The following is a 22,561-nucleotide window of genomic DNA, read 5'->3' on the forward strand; positions in this document are numbered from 1 at the left end:
TTATTAGAATAATGTGTTTGACGATGAATTTTAGAAGAAATTATATAAAGTTATTGACAAATAGATCATTGTTGAAGCGCAAAATAATCTAAAAGATCAGACAGTTCTACCCCCTCGTCGGTGTAAGTGGATTCGTCCTGCTCTGTGGTGTTCGTGGACGTTGGTGCTGCGCAGAGAATCACGGCTGCGCCATGTTGCCGAGCAACGACACACTTTGCATGCAGCAAAGACGCGACTGCGGACAATTTCGGTAAGCCAAGTTGAAAATTAATGATTGGGGGTTTGTTTAAAAGTGTTTGTTTCGTTTGTCTTGCATGACACGAGCTTAAAGTGGAACTTAGTGACCATGTTTCGTTGCAGTTGCAGCTAAATAACTCAAAACACGTGTGCTTCAAGTTAAAGTGCACCTGGTGGTTGACGTTATGGTCACCTGTTTGCTAACAGCCTAACAAGCTAGCCAGCAGCCGGTAATCCAGAATCCAAGTGTCAGTTGAGGCGACATTCATCATTTAACAGATCAGAAGAATTTGTTTAGGATGTTAACCAATTATACAGTATGGTATTTTGAAGACATCTGTTTTGTTTTAAAATTTCAATATGATATTGCACACATGCAGATGCCCAGGCTTAATAATTAGGATTTTTTCATTCTTGTAATCTGGAAATTGTGGCCGTTTGATGTGGAATAGATGGTGAAATACAACATAAGCAAAATAATAGTCATGGAAATTTAGTGTTTCAGTGTAAATTTAACTATTGTCTGTCCCTGCTAAACTATCCACTGCACTGATTTGCACGATCTTGCATGAATTCTCAATGTTCAAATTGTCATGAACTATTAAGAAAAATACATTTGGCATGCACTGATAAAACATCACCTTATGTATGATCGAAGTCCGCAAGCTGAGAAGATTGACATTTAGATTCAGCCATTGCCATTGAAATTCTGTATTTTTTTGATAATCTAGTCATAGAGTTGAGGTCATTGATGTTCAACAGCATCCTGTAGCGCAGACCTACTCAACTGGTGGCCCGTCTTCCAAATGCAGCCCTTAAACAAACTCATTCAGGCCCTTAGATCATTTTGTTAAAGGTGCATTATGTAGTTTGGGGAAGGAATTCTAATCAGAAGAGAAATATTTTCATTGAATGTGTTTTATGCATAAACAAATTAAATAAACAAACATTCATTTTCATGACTGAATAAACAAACTGACCCTTAGAGAACAACACAATTTTTTACTGTTCAACTTTGTTTATATTTTGCTGACCCTGCCACCTTTCTAGCTTCAAACAGTGTTCAGGAGACCTTATTTTCCTCTGAGAACAGCTTGTTTATTCAAGTATGAAAAAATATATATATATTTTTGAGTTTGTTTATTACCTCATGAGTTTGAATTTCTTCTCCAGAACTACACAGTACCCATTTAACAGGCGAATTGGCCCACTAATTAGTTATATCTGTTGCCAAACACCAAAATTCTCCTTTTTTTCATTAAAAAGTTTGAACCCGTGCTGTTTAAGCAGAGTGAATTTACAACAGACAGCCCACTCCTGCACACTTGTATATTGTTTCTTATACAATAGAAAAAAACGTTTATACAAAGCTAAGAAGAAGAATAAAGGGCATTGTTTTAACAAGTTTTACAGGTCTGACATAGAGGATGTAAAAGCCTCCCCCCATGGGAACTGCACTTTTTGAAATTTGGCCCTACTAAAGAAGTGGTTGAATAGGGCTGCTGTAGATGTTATCCAACTCTCCTTTGATCTGTTTCCTACCATCTCACTTACACATGTCTAACCACAGTTATCGTTCTGCAGAATCCAGTGCAGTATGAGCCGCATTTGCAGGACTTTAACAGACAAAGGAAAGACCTTAAATGTTTTCGACAGGCAGTTAAAAACAACGGATAAAAAATGTTGCTCAGTGAACACATCCACTGCAGACAGCAGATGTTTCAACCGTCATAGTACGACAGATGGGCAGCACAAAATGAAACGACTGAGGAGCCGTAAGGAGAGGAGTCAGATGAGAGGTGGTGGGAAAGAAGCCTCAAAGTTCAAACCGCATCACCATCACTGCCGTTGCCAAACCAGCACAGACATAGCTCATCATCATAACTACTGCCACAGTAGCTCTTGTAGTCGTCCAAATGTCGTCCCTACTTCACAGGAGCCCAGTATTATCACAGACAGTCGACTGTTAGGACACCAAGGCTTATTCAACCACGAAGTGAAATCTATCGACATTGAACGCCTGTTAAGTGAGCAGAAGAAAGATTCATACCCACCTTCAACATCCCACATTCCTTCTCCTCTTTCCACTAATGATTTGTTGTGTGCTGATACTGGTGAGATTATGCTATTTGAAAATAAAGCAGGTCCTGCAATGAAGGCCAATGATGCCTGCCTGGAGAAAGAGAAGAAATTCAGTCAGGGATCAGATCTTACACCAGGGCAGAGACCACAGCAACAACTTAATATTTCATCTGGAAGTTTTAAAACCATCAACTCATCTAAACCGTTGGCTCCCACTGTTAACACAGAAAAAGTGAATGCCCTAAACATGAAGGTAGAAGGTCACATGATTTCCACTCTGGTACAAACGCCAAAGAACTGTCAGTCTCCTGCCCACCAAGTACGAGCTCATCATGTCCACCAAAGCCCAGTTCAGCTCTCCAGCTCCCCCACTGCCGACAGCTTCGACATACAGCACCGAAGACTCGATCCGGACAGTGTATTTAAATCTGTCAGTGCAGTGGCAGCGAGTTTGTGTGACTGTCTGCAGTTCCCCCTCATGAGAGGGAGAAGCCTGGTGGCCGAGTGCAGGGAGGTGCTGCTGAAAGCTCTACAGGAGAGGCATGGACCCCATCTGAAGGAAAACCTCCTCAAGGTGCAGCGATCTCTCAGCTTTGGTGGTACTCCCGCAAAGGAGGTCCAGGATCAGGAGCCAACCATGGTAGATGAAGATGAGCTCTTGCCCACAGGTAGACACATTCATTGTTTTTACTTGGGTTAACTAGCTGGCAGTCTTCTTCAATACTGTTGAGAATTACTGCTATTATATTTGTGTATTATCACCACCAGATATTGGGCTCACTGCAAAGTACAAAGATCAGTGCCAGTGACTTTAGGGATAATTTCACAGTTTTTGAAGTCTGTCCTCAAACATTAGCCTATTAGAGCACTGAAACAGATATTTCTCACTGTCATCATTTCTCTGGTTCACACTGGCCATTTAAAGATTCTTTCATTTGGAATACAATTTGCACAAAACAAGGACTCTGGATTTTGTCCGTCATTACTTAGAGCACATTTAAAGCACATTAGGAAGGGGTCTCTTAATGACCTTTGTGAACAGAAGGAATAATGTTTGCATGTAAATTAGATGGTAGAGGGTGTTTGGGCATACACCGGTTATATTACTTTCCATCGTTCCGCTTTTTAAACCAATACATAGTGAGGAGAGTTGATCCACACAATGATGGCAGAGGATTTGTTCACTTTTTGTAGGATTACTATTTCCACAGACTGTATAAAACAACTCTCTGACATATTTCAAACTGATCCACTGTTAAATGCTTTCAATGTGTTGCAGAAACAGTAGGAAATGTTAAAGTGACTTTTGACAGCTGACCAAAGATACATGGATTCATATAGTAAATGTTTTGTTTTCAAAAAAGCAGTAGTAAGCACTGCATACATCTCAGTTTGTGGGCAGGTGTTCGGTTATATATTCTTCTTTTCAGATGCATTCCCAACAGCATTTCAAGCAGACAATGGCAGTCGGCCATGTTTTGACAAGCACAAAACCACATCTTTCAAACAGACGAGAAGTAGGCATTTTAACTGGAATTCCAGTCCACAGCTACACCACAACATGAGACAGGTAAGAAGTCAAGTTTACTCCGCTGCTCTCTTACATATGCGTACAACAAGGAACTTGTAACTGCCTAAATTTAATACTGATCCGTCTATATGACCTACATAAGAAAACAAGAATATCAGCAATAAGATTGGCTATTTGTGTTTTGAAAATTATAGTTACTCTTAATGCCTGTCATCGGGTTGGATAAATCATAAAATAAGGTTCCGAGGATGAATTGAGGAGTCTCACAGTCTGATGAAAGTAGCTACAAAGAAGGTGCAGCATTGGAACAAAGTTTACTTTAAGTAAAGTTTACTAACAAGTTCCTTGTTGTAGCTTTAAGTTAATTTTATATTTGGCCTACTTGTTCCTTCAATAAACCATATATAATTTAAGATTCCATTACTCTGTGTTCTTGTTCTCATGTGAAGACTGCTGAATGGTTGACAAGCCCTGCAGAGACTTCTGTTGACCAGCTGAATGATATCCTCAGACCTTCTCCCTCTCCTCAGTTCTGCATGGACTCTGAGCCCTCCGGAGTTTCAACCACTGATCATTTGTTCGCTCCCTCCTCCACCTCATGCTGGGGAGGAAAAGCATCAGCATCTCAGTGCTGGGAAGAAAGATTCAACAGGCCAAAGACTAAAGAAACTGTTATGTTTGGTTCAGTTGAAAACAGCTTTATGAACCACACCAGAGTAGTTGCAGGGAGCACAGCTTATCAAGCACAGCTGCAAGATAGACGTTTAGCAGACCGAGTGTACTTTCCCCCGGACCAAGGCCCATGTGAAACTGACCAATGCTGTTTTGGTCCCTCCTTCTCTGCCCAAACTTACCATCCTCAACAGCTCAACCACTTCCAGCCTTTCAGCCGATTCAGTCACACTCCAGCTTGCCCTCCACTCAGGTTCCACCACACTGATATGATGCATTACCCCCCATCGCACATGCTTGAAAGAGACCCAGCACCTCCCCTTTCTTTTTTGCCGAGCCCTGAGCACTGGTCCTTCCCTCCTATGAGACTGTACTAACATGCAAACATATCTTTGGCTAAAAATACAGTACTCTTAATTCACAGCATAAAGACATTTTCATCACAGTTAGCAAAGACATGTGTTATGTGCCCATATTTTATTGAAAACACTATACTAAAGTGTAGTTCTGCTATTTTAAAACTTTGTTTGGAAATAATTTTACATATTTTGGTGTGGAAATGTCTAATAGGTTTTTAAAAAGTTTTGGAATCGGTTTATGAGATCACCTCAGCTGTAACAACATAGACTTAATAGCTGCAACATATTCTTTGAGGGCGACTTTGACCCTTAAAGTGTGTAAACTAAAAGTGTTTGTTTTTTTCACTGACAGGCTCTAATTGTTTTTTCTTGGTGTCTACAACATTATGGAAAGGATATCTTCTGAGAGATATTCCTCCTATATAGACTAAAGATATATAGACTTTAGTCTAGTCTATATGCCTTGTTATAGACTAAAGTCCTTGTTTGTTTAACGAGGTACAGCTGCTTCATCAATCTTGCCAAGTCCACCAGATTACATTTGCAGAAACAGTCATTTTATTATCATCAAACACACTTCAAATCAGAGTCGACAGAACCAAAATAAAACTCAATATCCAGCAATTTTGATTCATCTTTCCACTTTTCCAACAATCACTAACTCTGGTTTGGTCCAAACAAACCCTTAATTCACCAAGCTAGAGGTGAAACTAGCGGTAGAGGAGTGAGAAGAATGGCATGTAGAGTCAGAATAATTTCAAATCTAATGCTGTGAATTGAAGGTTTATTTTGACTTAACCAGAATTGGTTGTATTTTGGGCAGTGGAAAGATGTAGCAAGAAGGTTTTAATGAATTTTGTTTATTTTCTGTGGACTCTGGATGAAGTATTATAATCATAAAATTACATTTTAGAGGCTGCCAGGTCAGGCAATTAACTGAACCGATTCCAAAACTATTTTCTGTATCAGTCATTTACACATAAAAATATTTGATATTGTGCTCGGGTTTTCCTCAGAATTCCTTTTGAAAAGTCATAGCAATAACTGCCTCAACAGTTAACATTTATGATTTTGTCCCATTTCTGCTGACCTATAGAAACACACAATTATGTATCGTTTGCATACTTGGAGCATTTTTTTTTTTTATATGCAGAACTGTATATTAACAAGTATGGTATCTTCATTAACACAGGTGCTATAATGGGAAATTCTTTACAAACCAATAATTTTGGCATAACATGTGCGATTGTGAAAGCTGTTTGATCTTTTGTTGTGTATGTGGGCTACATTTAAATGCAAGGTAACACATTTGTACAATTGTGCAACAGAGATGAAATATCAGGCATCACTAACAATTAAACTGAGCATAAGATACTAAATAACATTTGATTCATGCTTGTATAAATCATTTTATAAGTCTTACATGGCATCACTACAAATTTACATCATATTGTCGTGACCCTTTCCCAGAGCAGAGAGAATGACAGTACGATATTTAACATACCAAGGCAAACCTATATAAAATGTTAAATATCTTTAAGGTAACAGGTAGAAGTTTTCATCTGATGTGTAAGTCTCACAATGTTCAGTTTCATTGCTTTCAGTTGCATGACCTTTGCTCATGTAATTTTCTTCAGTTTCGAGCCTGCTCCCTGTTCCTATTGCCCTACGAAGCTGATTCCAAAACAGTTCTTGGGCCTGCGTTGGGTCAATGCAGTCTGGGCCAGGCCACTGCAGATAAGTCTTTTTCAACATCACTTTCCTCATGCGGTGATAGGACGACAGCTGCCTCTCAGAGATTGGCTCGAGAAACACCAGCAGGAGAACGTCCCGGAGCTCATCGAACAATCTGTAGCTGGCCAGTTGGATTTCTAGAGAACACCATTCACTTCTTAAGAAATTCTTGCTCACCACACAAATAGTTTTACGGCTGCCATAAACCGCAGAGACGATGTTGTCCACAATATAACGTCCTGGCTCGAAGTCCCTGTGATGCAGGCAAAGTTTGAAAGACGACCCCTTTCCCTCGAGGTTGGGCAGCAACTGGTCCATGATCCACTGTTCATCAGAGGAATTATAGGAAACAAATGCATCGTATTTGCAATTTTCCTCCTCCTCTCTGAGTCTGCGCCACCTCTCACTGAACCAAGAGCGGAAAACATAGTAACTGTACTTCATTCTCCAGTAGAGTTTGACATAAAGTACAGGAATGAGTGTGAACAGAAAGATCACAAGTGCTGTGCTAAGGAACAGGTACTCCCCTAGATCTATGTAACAAACGTTGGTATGAAAGTTGTAGAATTTTTGTTTTGGATCATGTGGACACGTCAGATTGTAGAGATAGACCACCTGAACCTTTGTGTTATTCACTGTCCAGTTTTGCAGCAAGGTGTTCTTGCAAGTGCAGCTCAAAGAAGAACCACGCATGTCAAGGTAGCTGAGTTTATGCAAACTGTCTAGTGCATCTAGAGTAATGCTCTGTATCGCATTGTGGTTGAGCTGCAGTTGGCTTAACTGTGTGAGATTCCTAAAAACTTCTTCCGAAAAGTTCTGCATTCTCATGTTTTCTAAAACCAGTTTGGTCAAATTTCTTAGATTTTTAAAGACTCCTGGTTTTAGGTGTGCCACCCCAAGACAGCAGTTATCCAGTGTTAGAAATTTTAAGCCCGTCAGATCATCAAAGACATCAGGAGAAAGATCAGGGATCTCATTGTTGGTGAGATACAGAGATTTCAGTGAGTGGAGGCCACGGAATAAATTGCGGGGTAAAATATTGAGACCATAAGGCTGCTGCCCATCCAATTTAAGATCACTGAGGCGGCTGAGATTCATAAATGGTGAATAGGAGACGTCCTCTTTGAGGAAGCAAATCTGATTGCGTTGTAAATCCAGCGTTGTTAGTGTGTCTTGAAATACACTGTGGAGGGTAGTGTCAATCTGCTTGAAATTGTTTCCATCTAGATAGAATTTTGACAGACTTTTCAGTCCCTCAAGGCCAGATGGTTGAATATGAGTTATCTTGTTACCTCCTAGGTCAAGTATAGTCAGATTCCCGAGATTGAGGAAGGTCCCATTAAAAATGACAGCAATGCGATTGTTGCGCAGGTTAAGAGTTTGCAGATTGAAAAGGTCTTCAAAGGTGTTATTGTACAAGTCTGTTAAGAGGTTGTTGTCCAGGCGAAGTGTCTCAAGCTTTTTTAGCCCTTTGAGAGCTTTACGATCGAGAAATGCAATCGTGTTTATGTTAAGTTTTAGCAACTTGAGATTTGGTGTATGAAAGAAAGCATGAGAGTTGACTGAGAGGATGCGGTTGTAACGATAGCTCAGATCTTCCAGATCTTTGAAATAACCCTTTTTCCGACAGGACGGGAGGGAGGTAAAATGGTTATGCTCTGCAGTGATGCCTTTAATATGTGTCTGCCACATGAGAAATTTGAGACAACCTAGGCTTTTCAGGTTATTGCGTGATAGATTCAAAGCCCTTGTGATTTCCGGACAATAGCGCAGTATGTCAAATGTTTGATTCCTAATCCCGTTACTATCCAGATTCAAATCTTTAATCCACTTTGCTTTTTTCAATAATCTACATAGCTCCATGAGTAGGGTGTCATTGTTTAGACTTGTGCCTGAGAAATCAACATGATTTACGGGAACATTGCTGATGTTTAAAAACTCTAATATCTTGACACTCGAACGCAAACGCAGATAGTTGATACGGCTTAAATCCACATCTTGAAAAGCCTTCGCAGGGAGCCTAGAATTGTATGAAAAATCCAGCACCTGAATGAACCTTAGAAATGAATGCTTACATCCCAACGTAAGCAGGTTATTCCGGCATATGTATAACGTAGTGAGGGATTTGGGTAGTGACGCGTTTGAGTGAAGAGAAGTCAAATTGTTAAAGCAAAGATCTAGCATGGTCAGGTGTTTCAGATGTGACACAGACTCAGCAATCCCTGAGAAATTCATCAGTACATTTTGCCTCAGGGTTAAAGTCCTGAGATTGAGAACATTGGAGAAAATGCCCTCAGGGATCTGCTTTAGACGGTTGTTTGTCAGAAAGAGAAAGGTGAGGTTGTGCAGGTCCTGAAACACAGAAGAGTTGAGCTCTGATATATTGTTAACGGACATATTAAGAGACTTGAGATGATTCAATTTTTGGAAAGCAAATTGTTCGATGGCCCTCAATTTATTTTGATCTAGTCTGAGGTTTTGAAGGTTTGGTAGTTTGACAAAGCTGTTTTTGGGAACTTGCCACACAGGATTAACAGTGATGGTGAGATTGATGGCAGTTTCCGGCAGGCCGTCTATTAGATCCTTCATGATCTTGCTCTTTCGACGAATGCAATTGAAACTTTTTCCACGGGAGAATGGGACTTCGATGCAGTTCTGAAAGCTGTAGCCACTGATAAGTTCAACTGCACCAAGGGCAACTGTCACTGACAACAGCAGATGAGTTAGACTCCCCATTTTTCTCTTGTTGTCATCCAGAGAAGCTGTGCTTTAAATCTCATTCATTAGTGTCTTTTGTTGACTTGAATATGCTGCAAATGTCTGCTAACAAGGTCCTGGGGTTTTTCATCAGTTGAATCTGAGGACAGAGAGCAGGACAATTCACATATCACATGTTTGAAGTCACAGAAGTTAAAACCTGGCTTCCTACTTTCTAAGCAGAACTAAACTAATGCACAGTGTTGGGGAAGCTACTTTGCAAGCGCAGCTTGTAAAACTACCTGTAGTTCAGCCTGGCAGTAGTTTGAACAAACGACATTTCTACCCGTGGAGAAATGTAGTTTTGTAAAACTACTGCTTAAAAAAAGTAGCTTGAGCAACTACTTATACTCATTATATGAGTATGCCTCTCAGCTCAAGTTTTATTTTTTAATCCCTTTATCCCTTGTTGACACGACACATGAGAAGTCTCTCAAAGTTTTTATCAGACAGCCGGTTCCTTTTGGCACTAAAAACATCTTTACCAACACTAAAAAGCCACTCACATGCTGCGCTGGCTTTGGACATTTTGGGTAGAGATTTGAAAGCATTTTGTGGGGACTCATCCGGTGAATTCACAAAGGCTTCCACCTTATCCTCTTTGTCATCAAAGAAAAATAAAATAAAATGTATATTATATAGGTCTTTTCTTAATAATCATCATCATATCATCATCATATTATTGGTCAGAATTGTAGTTTGTAAATTGAGTAGTTAAACTACAAAAAATGACACAAAAAGTTGTTGAGAATACTTGACGCAGCACAACATATGAATGTAGTTTAACTACCAGCAAGTTACAGCAAATTGTAGTTAAGCTATGTAGTTCAACTACATGTAGTTTAAGTCTCGTCAACACTGCTAATGCAAACATGTTACCACAATAACCATATCAGCACCCGTACTGTACATGTGAGTCCTGGATTCGTACTTTAAATGATACGTGGATTGATATTCATAGGTGGATGTATAAAAAATGTTAAGAATTTAAAAACCATTTCGAACATTGACTTATGTCTCTTTGCTACTATTAGGAACTAAAAAAACTCCAGTATTGATAAAGTGGCTGATATACCCACATTTTTTGCAATGATTCTCAAAATGTGGTTATGAAACACAAAGATATTTAATGGAGAGAGCAATTGCAATTTAACAGTAAATTACTAGTTCAAAATGAGCTAAGTGTCCAGAAACAGTTTTTTTCACAGGGAATTTAATGATTTTGAAATACTCCGAGCATCTTTATCTGCAGAGTTTTAATGTCGGTGCATATCGGGCAACATACATTTGATAGGCCGATACATATACTGTAAATCGGCTCTGTACAACCCTAAGCACTACTTGGAATTTTTTTTTAAAAACTTTTATCAAATAAAGCCATGATGTCAGAATAAAGGTGTCTTTTGTATTTATTTATGAAGTGCTTTAACAAAAGACTTAAATTACACTGGTCCTGTTTTTATAGTGGTGTTGCCAGAATCAAACCAGGCTTCACCAGGTTTGTATATTAATTTCAGCTCAAAGCATCCCGTAATCCTGAATCATGAAGTGGGATAACTGAGTTCCTCTTGTGGTGTTTTCATATCCCTTTTTTACTCTGCCCTCGTGTTACATTTTGTTTCAGTTGATTAAATCCAGATGCCTCAAAGCGCATGGGGGGGGGGGTGTTCTTTCATACCATCAGCCATCAGACTGCTCAACACCACAGCACCCAGTACCTCCTAATCCACTAAGACTCAAATTATTCACCACTTAGTTAAAATGACATATATTGCACATGTATATACAAACAGTCTGCCTGTGAGTATAAACTGTATGTGTATCTTAGGAACATTGCACATTCACATGAACACTGCACATGTATATGCACAGTTCCATCTGTTTGTCTATTTCTATTATATTTAATATTATTCATTTTGAGTCTTTTTGTTTTGTACATTTCTACTCTTGCACTTCAAAGATTTTCCTTGTCTTGTTAAAATCATGCCACGAAAGGGTTAAGATAGTAAAACCAAAAGTATAGACGGCAAAATTATAGCGACGTTATGTGGCAATCCCTGTGTGAGTAATGGCAGCATCGGCACAATAAGGCAGACTTCCGAGACAGTCCTTTAACGTTCATACATTTCAACGTAATCCAGGTATCTAAAACCTGGAAAATAACAATACATGCCCTGTGAGAAGTCATTTTCATAAAATCTTTCAAACAGTCTCTCTGACAGTGGTCTGATCAGAAAAATACAGTTATTGCTAAATATGACAATATATATTTTGCAGTTAATATTCAGTTGTCAACAGTATTTTGCCATGTACAGCCTTACCTGTTCAAATGAATTTCAGTCATTCACGTCACCGTGCCTCTTTAGACGGCGTCAGTGACAGAGTACATCTTGTATCTTAGACACACATTAACTCAGAAAGAGGAAGGTGGGACAAGCCCATTCATTTCCTTCCATATTCAGTGGCTGCAAGTAGATCATGAAAAAAAAAAAAAAAAAGGCATGGTAATTCCACTAAGTTTTATTGAAATACAATTAATTGGACATAAATAAATACTCCTATGACAGAATACTAGATGAATACATGATATACATTATTGACTGACATTGCATGCAGGAAGGGCAGGATTCAGGTATAATTACAGTCCAAAAATAATGTAATGGAAAAATAACTATCACGTTTTTGATTTTAATTAAAGGGAAAAGTTACTGCTGCTTAATATCAGCGTTTAATTCTTCGTGTCTTCACTGGTTTGTTTCATTTTTTATTTTTCATTTATTATTAATGACAATGGTTTCAGTGTAACAGTTCAATGCCTTTTGAAATATGTCTTATTTTCCTCAATCTGAATCATTTAGCCTGGTTTCACGTCTCTGTATCGCTTCTCACATTTCTGATTTTTAAACATGTATAGTTGCAGTAGTATATAATGGGCTATAATATTAAAGAATAATAAAATGAAGCAAAACAGCAATTCAGTCTGATTATCAGGCTCCTATTTTTACATTGTAAACCTTGATCTCCATCCTTTGACACAGAAAAGGTTTTCAAGCCAAAGAATGTAAATTCTCCTTCCTTGTTATTTGAAAATTGGACTCAGCATTCTTTCCGTTTATCCTCTCATCTTCTGCTCTCGTGCCATCTGGCACAGTCCACACAAAGGCAGGCAGGCCATGACCACCCAATCGTCACACACGGAGCCCTGAGAGGCACAAGCACAGTAAAAATAATGTCAATACTCTTTAAAGACCCATGGTCAAACACCTGGTCTCTGCATTTCACATTTACCACAAAATGTCATACTATTTTCAATACAAAATCGGCTTTATTGTTTTTCTGTTCTAATTAGTGTTGAGACAACTTTAGGACACTTACACCAATGTGGTATCTGCCACGCATGCTTGTCCTTAAAGCAATCATGGCACCAGGAAGGAAGGGCACGCAGCAGCTGTCCCCATTGTCCTGAGCCACCTTACAGGCCAGGATGCATGGGACGAACGATGCACAAAGACCTGCAGGCGAAACACACATTGTTAAATTCATTTCACACTGTCGGCTGAGTTCTGCTTGCTTCCTCGAACACACGTAAACACACTTACAAATGCCGCAATCGTCGCAGCAGTCGCACACATTTGAACTCCAGTCTGACATTCCGGCGGAGGAGACGGTGTACTGTGTGACGGAGACCTGAGGCTGCGAGCTGATCACATTTGACTGGAACACCATTGCTTCGAGCACAGGAAAATAAATATAAGGAGGAGCAACAGATCATATTGGTTAATTTCCATGATCTGTCTTAATAACCAGGGAATTGTACTTAGTCATGATGCTATAATATGAAACTGTATCTTGGCTAACTAGGTCTCACCTTCGGATGTTTGTGTGTGGCAGCTGAAAAAAGTGGTCTGATGTTGAAGACGGTCACAGGGTTAATCCACAAACAGGAGGGCAACGGCAGGAACACGGCTCTTATACACAGTGTGACATCAGCCGTACACCGGAGCCCAGTTTCTATGCTGATATGAAATGGCAAACAATCAGCATTGTAAAGATAAAACTAAAATATTTAGTTTAGGGGCGTTTCACTCCTTTCAAAAAGGTGCACCTAACATGAGGAGAGCTTTTATCACAGTATAGTAATTGAAGAACAAAGTCGGCATATAGTGCATAGTGGTAGGTGTGGTGTGTGTACACACTGTGGGCCCGACTCAATGAATGGAGAAAAATGAGTCAAGAATGAGCTGTGGCCCTCAAGAGCAAACCAGAGCTGATGTCAGAAAGGTTTTGTACTCTTGGACTGAAATATATCTGTTGACATTGGTACATACTTGAATTTGTAAGCCCTGATGTTCACATGGTGACCAGTTCACAACACGTGTGAGGATAATGTAGGGATAATGGAATGAAATCAACTGATAAACACAATTAGATAATATTTAAAGACATAATATTCAGGAATTCTGCATGAATATGTCTGAAAATTACTTGGCCTCTGTTATATATTTTGTAAAGTCGTGTCCTTACATTATCCCAAATGTTTACAGCAGTGTGCAATCCCAGAGAAATCAACATTTACTCAAAATAAAGGTGCGTTTCATTAGGGCTCCTGATGCTGCTTCCAGGATAGGAAGGTCAAACATAAAACATTAGTCACGTCAGATATATTTTAATGAGCAGAGGTGGTTGTTTAATGGTGTCGTTACAACCAACAAAGCGATTTGCATGTATTCACGTTACTCTTGCAGTTTTTATCTGTCACAAACAGCAAGATTACTTTTCTGTACATTAGCCATAAACTACCTTTCACGAAACTCAGCACTCACAAGAGAACCCGGTTCTCTGTCTTTTATGTACCCTCTCCTCTCTGTAATGTCATGTTGAAGTAGATTCCCCCCGCCAGCTCCAGTCAGAAGTCAACATAACAGTAAATAAACACCTGACAAAATAGGTGAACTCTGCAGATAGCCGCTGCAGTGAGATTGATAAACAGGACTGAAGATAAATCCACTTTTTAATCCCAAAAGTCAAGTTCTTTAAACAGATCTGGATCATATCAGAATCCATTGTGACACATGTTTATTCCTCCAGAAGCTCTGGCTCTCTGACCCCAAACATAATTTAGGTCACAATGTAGAATAACATTTTCGGTGAATGTTTGTTTAATACAAACAAACTAGATTTACTTTAATGCCCTCGCCCAGGCAATAGCCAGGGACAGGGGCATTATGTTTACGGGTTGTCTGTCAATCTAGGCCATTCTTGTGAACGTGATATCTCAAGAACGCTTTGACAAACTTTCCTCAAACTTTGCACAAATGTCCAATCTAACTCATGGATGAACTGATTAGATTATGGAGGTCAAAGGTCAGGTCGCTGCAGCCTCATGTTAGTCCAGGCCACACTTGTGAATGCAATAGCTTAAGAAGGTTTTGAGGGGTTTTCTTCAAACTTTGCACAAATGTCTACTCTGACTCAAGGATGAACTGATTCAATTTTGGAGGTCAAATGTCAAAGGTATATTTCAAGAATATTATTCAGAGATTTTCATCAAATTTGTCACAGACCTGCACTTGGACTGAAGGCTGAACTGATTAGATTTTAGAGGTCAAAGGTCACTGGAATGTCACATCTTGTGAACGCAATATCTCAAGAATCCCGTGGGGGAATTTCCTTATATTTGGCCAAATATCTATATACACCTAAGAATGAACCGATTAGATTTTGGTGGCCCAAGGTCAAAGGTGAATGTGACGTTCCATAGTGTGAAGCAGTATCTCAAGAACACTTTGAGGGAGTTTATTCAAATGTATAACTGCCACCCATTAGTTCTTGTTAGTCATGCTTAACCCATTTAGCATAATAAACATGAACTATTTCCTGATTTGGTGGACTGACACTGTATTTTCAGTTCTGTATTTTTTCACCTTTCAGTTTGTAAGCCCTGATTGTGGCAAAAGCACTTTAATACTTTTCTATGTAATGTGCTACATAAAATCTATATTTGAGGAAGGTAAATGAGAAAATGCAGATTTTGAAGTTGGCTGTATTTTTCCACATACAGCAGTGTAGCCTGTGAGTCTCAAAACAATGAGGAAGTAAAGCCAGTGTAAACAAAACTCAGAAGTTAACCATTATTCTAAATTTTATATTAAGGGCAGGCGATTTATATTTAATATAATATATGTTATACATGCACTCATTATGTACAATTTATAAATGGGCATAATGATGAGACTGTGGTAACAGAAATGACAGGCACAGTCACTCCTTGATTATGTCATGTTCAGACATTACGTTTACTGACATCTCACAGGAACTAATCTTAGACAGGAAGAGAGCTCGGAGACTTTTTTAACCTGATACATGGAGATCAAGAGGCCTATCTAAATAGGTTACTGAGGTGTGTCTTTAAATCGTGGTCTGACATTACAAACTGCAGTGAGATTAAAAACAAAACTCAGAAAACAAAAAACACCTGGCAAGACAAGACGGATAGCAGCATTGTTGTGCTCTGCCGTGACTCCATCCCTGCATCTATAATTTCAAAACCCCCTAAAGGACAGCTTACAGTTATCCTCTCAGATTTACGTGGTTGTGCATTTTTCAAATACTTTTGACTTTTATCTCACTGTGATTGGGTTTCTAAACAGGGCATGGCTGAAATCTGCAAAACTGTAACCCCTAATAAGACCTTTTCCATTATCTGAGCAAGTTGAGCGTAGTAAGAATTAGATTGGAATTTCTCAGTTGACTGAAAGAAAACAGTTTCTTTGGAAAACAGCTTTTGAGCAATGTGTTATTAAGGCCGCTGATTAGAGGGTTAAAGTTTCACAGATACAGTGTCTTGACCGACAGATTAGCCAGGTTGATATGTCGGCAGGTTTCAGCTTGATGCAGATAAATCGATAAGTAGTTTTCTGACAATAGATTTACTTAAGTATTAGAAGCTGATGATGCTGTATACTACGGGCCAAATGGTTTTCAGCCTGGCCAATTGTTGGAATCAGTTCCAGAACAGAGTCATTTATTGTTTTTTTTTAAAAGTACATTCATTTAAAAGGGCAGTGCTTTGGCTCTGATGGAGCATGCAACCAGCAGAGTGACTAGTAGGTAAAGTTGTCAAATCAATGTAGTTACTGTAAGTTATGATACTGTAAATAAAAAAAATGGATATGCTCAAGTAAAGTACTCGTGTTCAAAATTGTACTTGGTAACATTCCATCATTGTCTGACCAATTAATAACAAGAAATAAAGGCCGGACAGTTTGAAGTACTCAGAAACAGTGTTGTTACATCGTTTGCCCACCAGAGAGAGCTGATGAGGCCAGGCAAGTTTATATCGCACCATTCAGACTCCAGGCAAGGCAAAGTGCTTAACAGGGACATAGAAATGCATTGAAATAAGTCATTAAGATAATGTTGAAATTGCTTTTAAAATAAAATAATAACAAGGAGCAGAAACAAATAACTAGTGACAGATTTTAAATGCATCCAAAAGAGTATAAAAAGAGACGTAACCATACAAAAGGCAACTGTAATGATTTAAAAGACTTAAATTGATTTTTACATATAGCAGACACTTTTGTCCAAAGCGACTTGACTTATCAATTCATACGCTTGACAAGCAGACCCAGGGAATCAAACCAGTGACCTTCTGATAACAAGAGGCCGGCTCTACCCCTGAGCCACAGCCCCTGTATAAAGTCCTGCTTGGTAAGTCACAATGCTTCAGTCTAAAAATCTAAGGAGTTGCTTCTGAAATTATTTGATTATGTCATGTGTTTTTGTTATAAGAAATGACTGTCAGGAGATATGTTTTTATTAGATTGTTTTTAAGCTCACAGATATCAGACTCTGGCCTCTAGTGGCATGTACATACTTTCTTGCAGCACTAGGGTTTCATATTGGTCTGCCGGTCACAACATAAAGCTGGAGATGATCCAAGTTTTGCCTTTTTTAAATGGTGATGCATGGCAGTGTGTTGTCATGGCACCAGACAAATGTGTTTGTTTTTTCTTAAATAGGCAGCTTAGAGAAGCCAAGAGGAGCAGGAACTGTCTGCGATGCGCTCCTCGCCAGGTTCCATGCAGACATTCGGTACATATAACTAACTTTAACATTATTTTTCTGTGGTGTGTGTTGCAGAGGGAAGCAAATCGTTGCTGGTGTGGCGCAACAATAGAGTTTACCTAAAGGCCCTCGGACAAGACAGGAGAAACCGCAAGAGTGTTCAGTTCCTCACACATTTAACACGGATCTTTTTTTTTTTATAGAAACCATAGAGTTGTGCTGAAAGGGGACTTTGCATATCACACTCTGTCTATCCTGTGTCTCTCTCTATCTCTCTCTCTGATCTAGTACGTGGCAGGATGGAATAAAATGTCTCTGTGACTCATCCCCTGCAGTTTATCTCTCCGTCAGTTCTCATGAGCTGGATTTGCTTTAAAACCACCAACCACCTACCACAAGCCCAGCACCCTAAACCCCCTGCAAACTTTCATGGTAAACAAAAGAGCAATGCTGACAGAATATCAGTTTCAGGTCCTGGTCTCTACTTAAATTAATCTTCGCTCATATCAGGCATCTGCAGGATGGAGTCACATCACTGTTATCATTTTACCCGGTTCATTTTTACTCCATGGTGCATTCCTGCGGGTGCCTTTTAGGTATCAGTTTGTCCAAAGCTTCTCCGACGTTGTGCTCTGTACGTATCTGTTGGCCCCAAAGAGTCTGATACTTTAAACCGCACAGATGAGCAAGTGATTTCGTTTCCTGCCGTGGTCTTCCCCCCCAATCACATATAGTATTCAGTACATCCTTCATCGGCACATCAGTTCGCACCCTATCATCCTTACAAGACTCTCAGAGGGCAAGTAAGTCGTGTTCTTCTCTCGATTCACGGTGCAACTAGATTATTTTTATTATCATTGTGAACTAATTTGTTTCATTTGGCATCTTTACATAAAAAGACCTCAACCTCACTTGAACAAAGCTTTGCAAAAGTGCTGGAGTACTATATTATATATTTGTTTAAAAAAAAAGGAAACATCCCTGAAAGTTTTTACCACAATCCACAGTCTGGGATTTAATGCTTAATGTGTCAAAACAAGAAAATAAAGAACAACATCGTGGAGCAAATGCCAATTTCTGTCCACCAGGCACTTTCACTTCTCCTCTGTTTGTGCGGGCTTGTTTGGAAAGTTAATTCCCATATAACTGTGTTCCCTTTTGACATCATGATTCTTAAAAAAACAAAAAAAACCTTAAACTAAATACATAATATTGGATAAAAGTAAGCGTGGATCTGGGGAAGATGTGGGTGCATAACCCAGACGATAGAAAATATGTTTCCATATACAGGACACCAGTCATGCACTGTCTGTCTGTCTGTCTGTCTGTCCGTCCGTCTGTCTGAAGAAGTGTCATAGGTGCCTGTAAGCACGTTTTTAAAAAAGAAAAATGTCACAATTTCCCTGACACTCATCTGTTCCCACTATAGCTCTGTTTGCGGCGGTCTAAAAATCTGCATAGATTCAGTTCCTGAAAATACAACTTCTTCTTTCTTTCATCTGGAGGAGTGGTGGCATTTGTGAGGAGCATGTTTGAAGTGTTTGCCAGTGTGCTTGTCTTGACTGTGGAAAGGTTTCAGGTGTTCTGCTGCCACCTTGATTGAAAAAAAAGAAGAAGAAGAAGAAGAAATATGGATGAAGTGACCCCAACCCCAGACGATTATACATACTGGGTGAGTGGATATTCTTACAACCCTAACTGAGACTTCTTCCTCTGCACATTACTTTCTATGTTTAGAGTTACTCAACTGTGATCTGATAAAATAGAACACTAAAACACATCTTCCTGTCCCCAATGTGCTCTGACTGAGGATTGAGAGGATTTAAATAACACAGTGGTTTTAAATAACACAGTGGTTTCCACATTACAGAGTCTGTGAACGCTGTAAAATAGAGTTGTTGTTTTTTGAAGTAACCCATCTCTCTTGTCAGCAGGATTATGGGGAAGACTATGACAATTACACCTTCCCCGATGGCGCCAGCAAGGTTCGTGCGAAACCGTGCACGCGGGAGGACATCTACAGCTTTGCGCAGACCTACTCTCCGGTTGTGTACAGCCTGGTGTTCGTCCTGGCCGTCGTAGGCAACGTGTTGGTGCTCTGCGTGATCCGACGCTACCGAAACTCACAGTGCGGAGGGGCCTGCGCCTTCTCCCTTACGGACACCTTCCTCCTCCACCTGGCCATCTCTGACCTCCTGCTGGCCTTCACCCTGCCCCTGTTCGCCGTGCAGTGGGCCCACGAGTGGGTGTTCGGCGTGGCTGTGTGCAAGCTCTCCGGTGCCCTCTTCTCCCTGAACCGCTACAGTGGGATCCTCTTCCTGGCCTGCATCAGCTTCGACCGGTACCTGGCCATCGTCCACGCAGTCAGCTCCAGCTGGAAGCGCAACACCTGCCATGCGCAGATTGCGTGCGCCGTCATCTGGGTGTGCTGCCTGGGCCTGAGCGTGGTGGACATCACGTTCAAACAGGTGGTGAAGCCAAACCCTATAGACGGTCATTCGGCGCACATGTGCCAGATGTGGTTCACTGATAACTCCACTCAGTGGCTGGTGGGGCTGCAGCTCATCAGCGTGGTTCTGGGTTTCGTGCTCCCCCTGCTGATCATGCTCTACTGTTACATCCGCATCTTCAGGTCCCTCTGCAACGCCACCCGCCGCCAAAAGCGCAAGTCGCTCCGGCTCATCATCTCCTTGGTGTCCGTGTTTGTCATCTGCTGGGCGCCGTTCAACGGCTTCCAGCTGGTGGATAGTCTGGAAAAGCTCGATTTGGTTACTGGAGGTTGCCAGTTTGGCCGTGTGGTGGACATCAGTCGCGTGGTCACCGAGAGCTTGGGGCTGTCTCACTGCGCCCTGAACCCCGTCCTGTACGGCTTTGTCGGGGTGAAGTTCAGGAGGGAGCTGGTTAGAATGTGCAAGGGGCTGCTGGGACAGAGGGGACTGCTGGGAGGGGAGGGGTGGAGCAGGAGGAGGCTCAGGAGAACCACAGGATCCTTCAGCTCTGCAGAGAGCGAAAACACGTCCTATTCTGTCATGGTGTGAAACTGCTCAGAGAGACGGGAATGAAGAGGAAGAAATGAGCGCGTCTGTGAGAAAAATTTTGTAAGAAATGCCTAAAAGAAAATCAGTTTAATTAAGTCTAAACTAGTGATGCACGATTGGGAAATTTACATTACATGCTATTAATTAAAGCTGCATCTACACACTCCAATACAGTAGGTGGCGGTATGCACCTTTAAAGTTGGATAAACACAGAAGAGGAAGAAAAAAGTGCAAGTTGTGGTCGTGCTCCTGCTGTAAAACTGCTGCACCTGTGTAGAAAGGCTTTAGCTCTTTTATATTTGCATTTTGACATATGTATTAACAAAACATTTTAAAGCAGGACAATATATACCAACATATTACTTATACATATGCTATATATACACAAATGGAACCTCTTCAGTCAGAGGTTTCAGGGAAGAAGTTTTAGTGTTCCGAAAGCTTTTTGCTTTTTTGAGCATCAGTTCCTCAAGGAAATTCTAAAAAAAAAAAAAATTCCAGAGACTCAAGAGCGCCATCATCTGGGCTTCCCCTGAGAACTAATCCTAACTCTATGTTTAACATTAGAATGCTATGAATGGTGGGTAATACCCTCAAGCAAATTCTGCGGAAATGAGGATTTACAGAAAGTGGCGATAAACTGCTCAAAATGTCTGCAAGGGAGCCCGACAGCCCTCAGTCTTAGCAGACTCACCGGGAAGGAGCCTCAAAGTCTGTGAGTCTGAGAGTAGACGGGAGAGCTAAACATGTTGTCACAAGTGTGTGGACGCATTTTTACAGTTTTAGACGCCACGACTGCAGTTTGCGGTACCTGTTCCACAAGGGTTCAGTTTACATAACAGATATTACCAGAGCTATGGAATATTGAATTAAGCTCACAAATTCCTTTTAAAAATCCCAAAATGTGATATTATCGGTTATTTTATTGGTGCCAGTCGTCAGATTCGGCTTGAAAAAAATCCCTATCGTGCATCCCCAGACAAAAAGTTCTCGGCAGGAAGATGTTTTTAACCACTGGTGCTTTAAAATGTTAATGTTGGTGCTGCAGCTGCAGCGTTGTTTTACTGTTGTTTCTTTTAAGTCCTTAAGTGGGTGGTGGCGGTGGTGTGTGGTGGCGCGTGTGGTAAAACAGAACGCCACATGCTGACGCCATCACGTAACCTCTCAGTGAAAACATATTGCTTTTTTTTTTTTTTGTCTATAGGTCAAATCTTGTGAAACATAGATTTCTTCATATTTCCAGAAAAGCTTGTTCAGCACCTAAGATGTAGCCGTTGGCTTCTAGCCAGACCCTTATCTCACATCCTGGCTCTCAGTAAATGTTACGCTACCCCAAGATAATTTGTAGTTTCTTCCTACTAAACAATGAAAACGTCTGTATATATGTTGAAAAGCTGTAAATGTTGAATTTCCCATTTTGCCTGTCTTTTTTTTTTCTGATCCATTCGCAGCTGTTCTGTGAGCTGCGTGCGTCAAAAGTGAACTGTGTCCAGCAAAACGGGAAATAAGAGAGCGTGACTCATTCAATACTGTGTAAAACCAAACCTTTTTTTTTTTTTTTTTAAATAATAAATATTTTGGAGATAAATTATAGTGTCCTGTTCATATATTCATCAGCATCTCAAGTTCTCACTAATGCTTTCATCCAGCACAACATGCAGCCGCCACCTCAATGCAGATCTCTCAATTAAGCCAAATGCAAATGAAGTCTGGAGCTACAAACTGATGGTGTTGGACTGGAAAGACGGCATGCTAATGTTAATGTTTGAGAAGAAATTCAAAAACCAGAGAGCACAGTCAGTGTTGGAGTATTCAGGTCAGATCTTGATGGTGATACTGCGGTGTAAACACACCACCCTACCACCCTGCGTGTTTCAGACATGCAGGACAGAGAGACCCAAAGACCGGGATTGAAGAACAATACATTTTTCTTTCTTTTTTACACTCATCATGCTGTTTTTAATTGAAACATTTAATCAGCCGTGAATCCAATTGACAAATGAAAGGATCTAGAACGGAAGAAGAAGCAGCAGTCACATGAATTATAGATTCTTTTTGTTTTCTTTATTTTTAGCCTTTAT

The 22,561-nt window shown here is 40.2% G+C and overlaps 4 protein-coding genes across 10 annotated transcripts; 2 read left to right on the forward strand and 2 right to left on the reverse strand.

Annotated features, from left to right (window-relative positions):
- Positions 1-140: 140 nt before the first annotated feature.
- On the forward strand, positions 141-6,263 carry prr19 (proline rich 19). 2 transcript variants are annotated; one of them, XM_030393867.1, is made up of 4 exons: positions 141-250; positions 1,822-2,987; positions 3,750-3,889; positions 4,300-6,263. In XM_030393867.1, exons 1-4 carry the CDS (start codon positions 192-194, stop codon positions 4,897-4,899), a joined length of 1,965 nt encoding a protein of 654 aa, XP_030249727.1. In that variant the 5' UTR covers positions 141-191; the 3' UTR covers positions 4,900-6,263. The 2 variants fall into 2 exon arrangements, with proteins under 2 accessions (XP_030249727.1, XP_030249728.1); XM_030393868.1 differs by having other exon boundaries at positions 4,381-6,263.
- On the reverse strand, positions 6,027-11,766 carry tlr21 (toll-like receptor 21). The gene is made up of 2 exons (XM_030393866.1): positions 11,694-11,766; positions 6,027-9,472 (listed from the first exon to the last, which is right to left on the reverse strand). The coding sequence occupies exon 2, from the start codon at positions 9,349-9,351 to the stop codon at positions 6,418-6,420; it is 2,934 nt and encodes a 977-aa protein (XP_030249726.1). The 5' UTR covers positions 9,352-9,472; positions 11,694-11,766; the 3' UTR covers positions 6,027-6,417.
- Positions 11,767-12,268: 502 nt separating this feature from the next.
- On the reverse strand, positions 12,269-13,369 carry cnfn (cornifelin). The gene is made up of 4 exons (XM_030394494.1): positions 13,241-13,369; positions 12,972-13,100; positions 12,748-12,884; positions 12,269-12,574 (listed from the first exon to the last, which is right to left on the reverse strand). Exons 2-4 carry the CDS (start codon positions 13,096-13,098, stop codon positions 12,485-12,487), a joined length of 354 nt encoding a protein of 117 aa, XP_030250354.1. The 5' UTR covers positions 13,099-13,100; positions 13,241-13,369; the 3' UTR covers positions 12,269-12,484.
- Positions 13,370-17,409: 4,040 nt separating this feature from the next.
- cxcr3.2 (chemokine (C-X-C motif) receptor 3, tandem duplicate 2) lies at positions 17,410-21,895 on the forward strand. Of its 6 annotated transcripts, none has more exons than XM_030392526.1 (4): positions 17,410-17,469; positions 17,731-17,874; positions 19,022-19,114; positions 19,374-21,895. In XM_030392526.1, exons 3-4 carry the CDS (start codon positions 19,073-19,075, stop codon positions 20,478-20,480), a joined length of 1,149 nt encoding a protein of 382 aa, XP_030248386.1. In that variant the 5' UTR covers positions 17,410-17,469; positions 17,731-17,874; positions 19,022-19,072; the 3' UTR covers positions 20,481-21,895. The 6 variants fall into 6 exon arrangements, 5 of the variants coding, with proteins under 5 accessions (XP_030248386.1, XP_030248385.1, XP_030248388.1 ...); XR_003981064.1 differs by having other exon boundaries at positions 17,411-17,874; positions 19,374-20,540; positions 21,685-21,895; XM_030392525.1 differs by having other exon boundaries at positions 17,411-17,874.
- The last annotated feature ends 666 nt before the right edge of the window (positions 21,896-22,561 follow it).

This window comes from Sparus aurata, chromosome 17, assembly GCF_900880675.1.
Source record: "Sparus aurata chromosome 17, fSpaAur1.1, whole genome shotgun sequence".
In the NCBI taxonomy this organism is placed as follows: domain Eukaryota; kingdom Metazoa; phylum Chordata; class Actinopteri; order Spariformes; family Sparidae; genus Sparus; species Sparus aurata.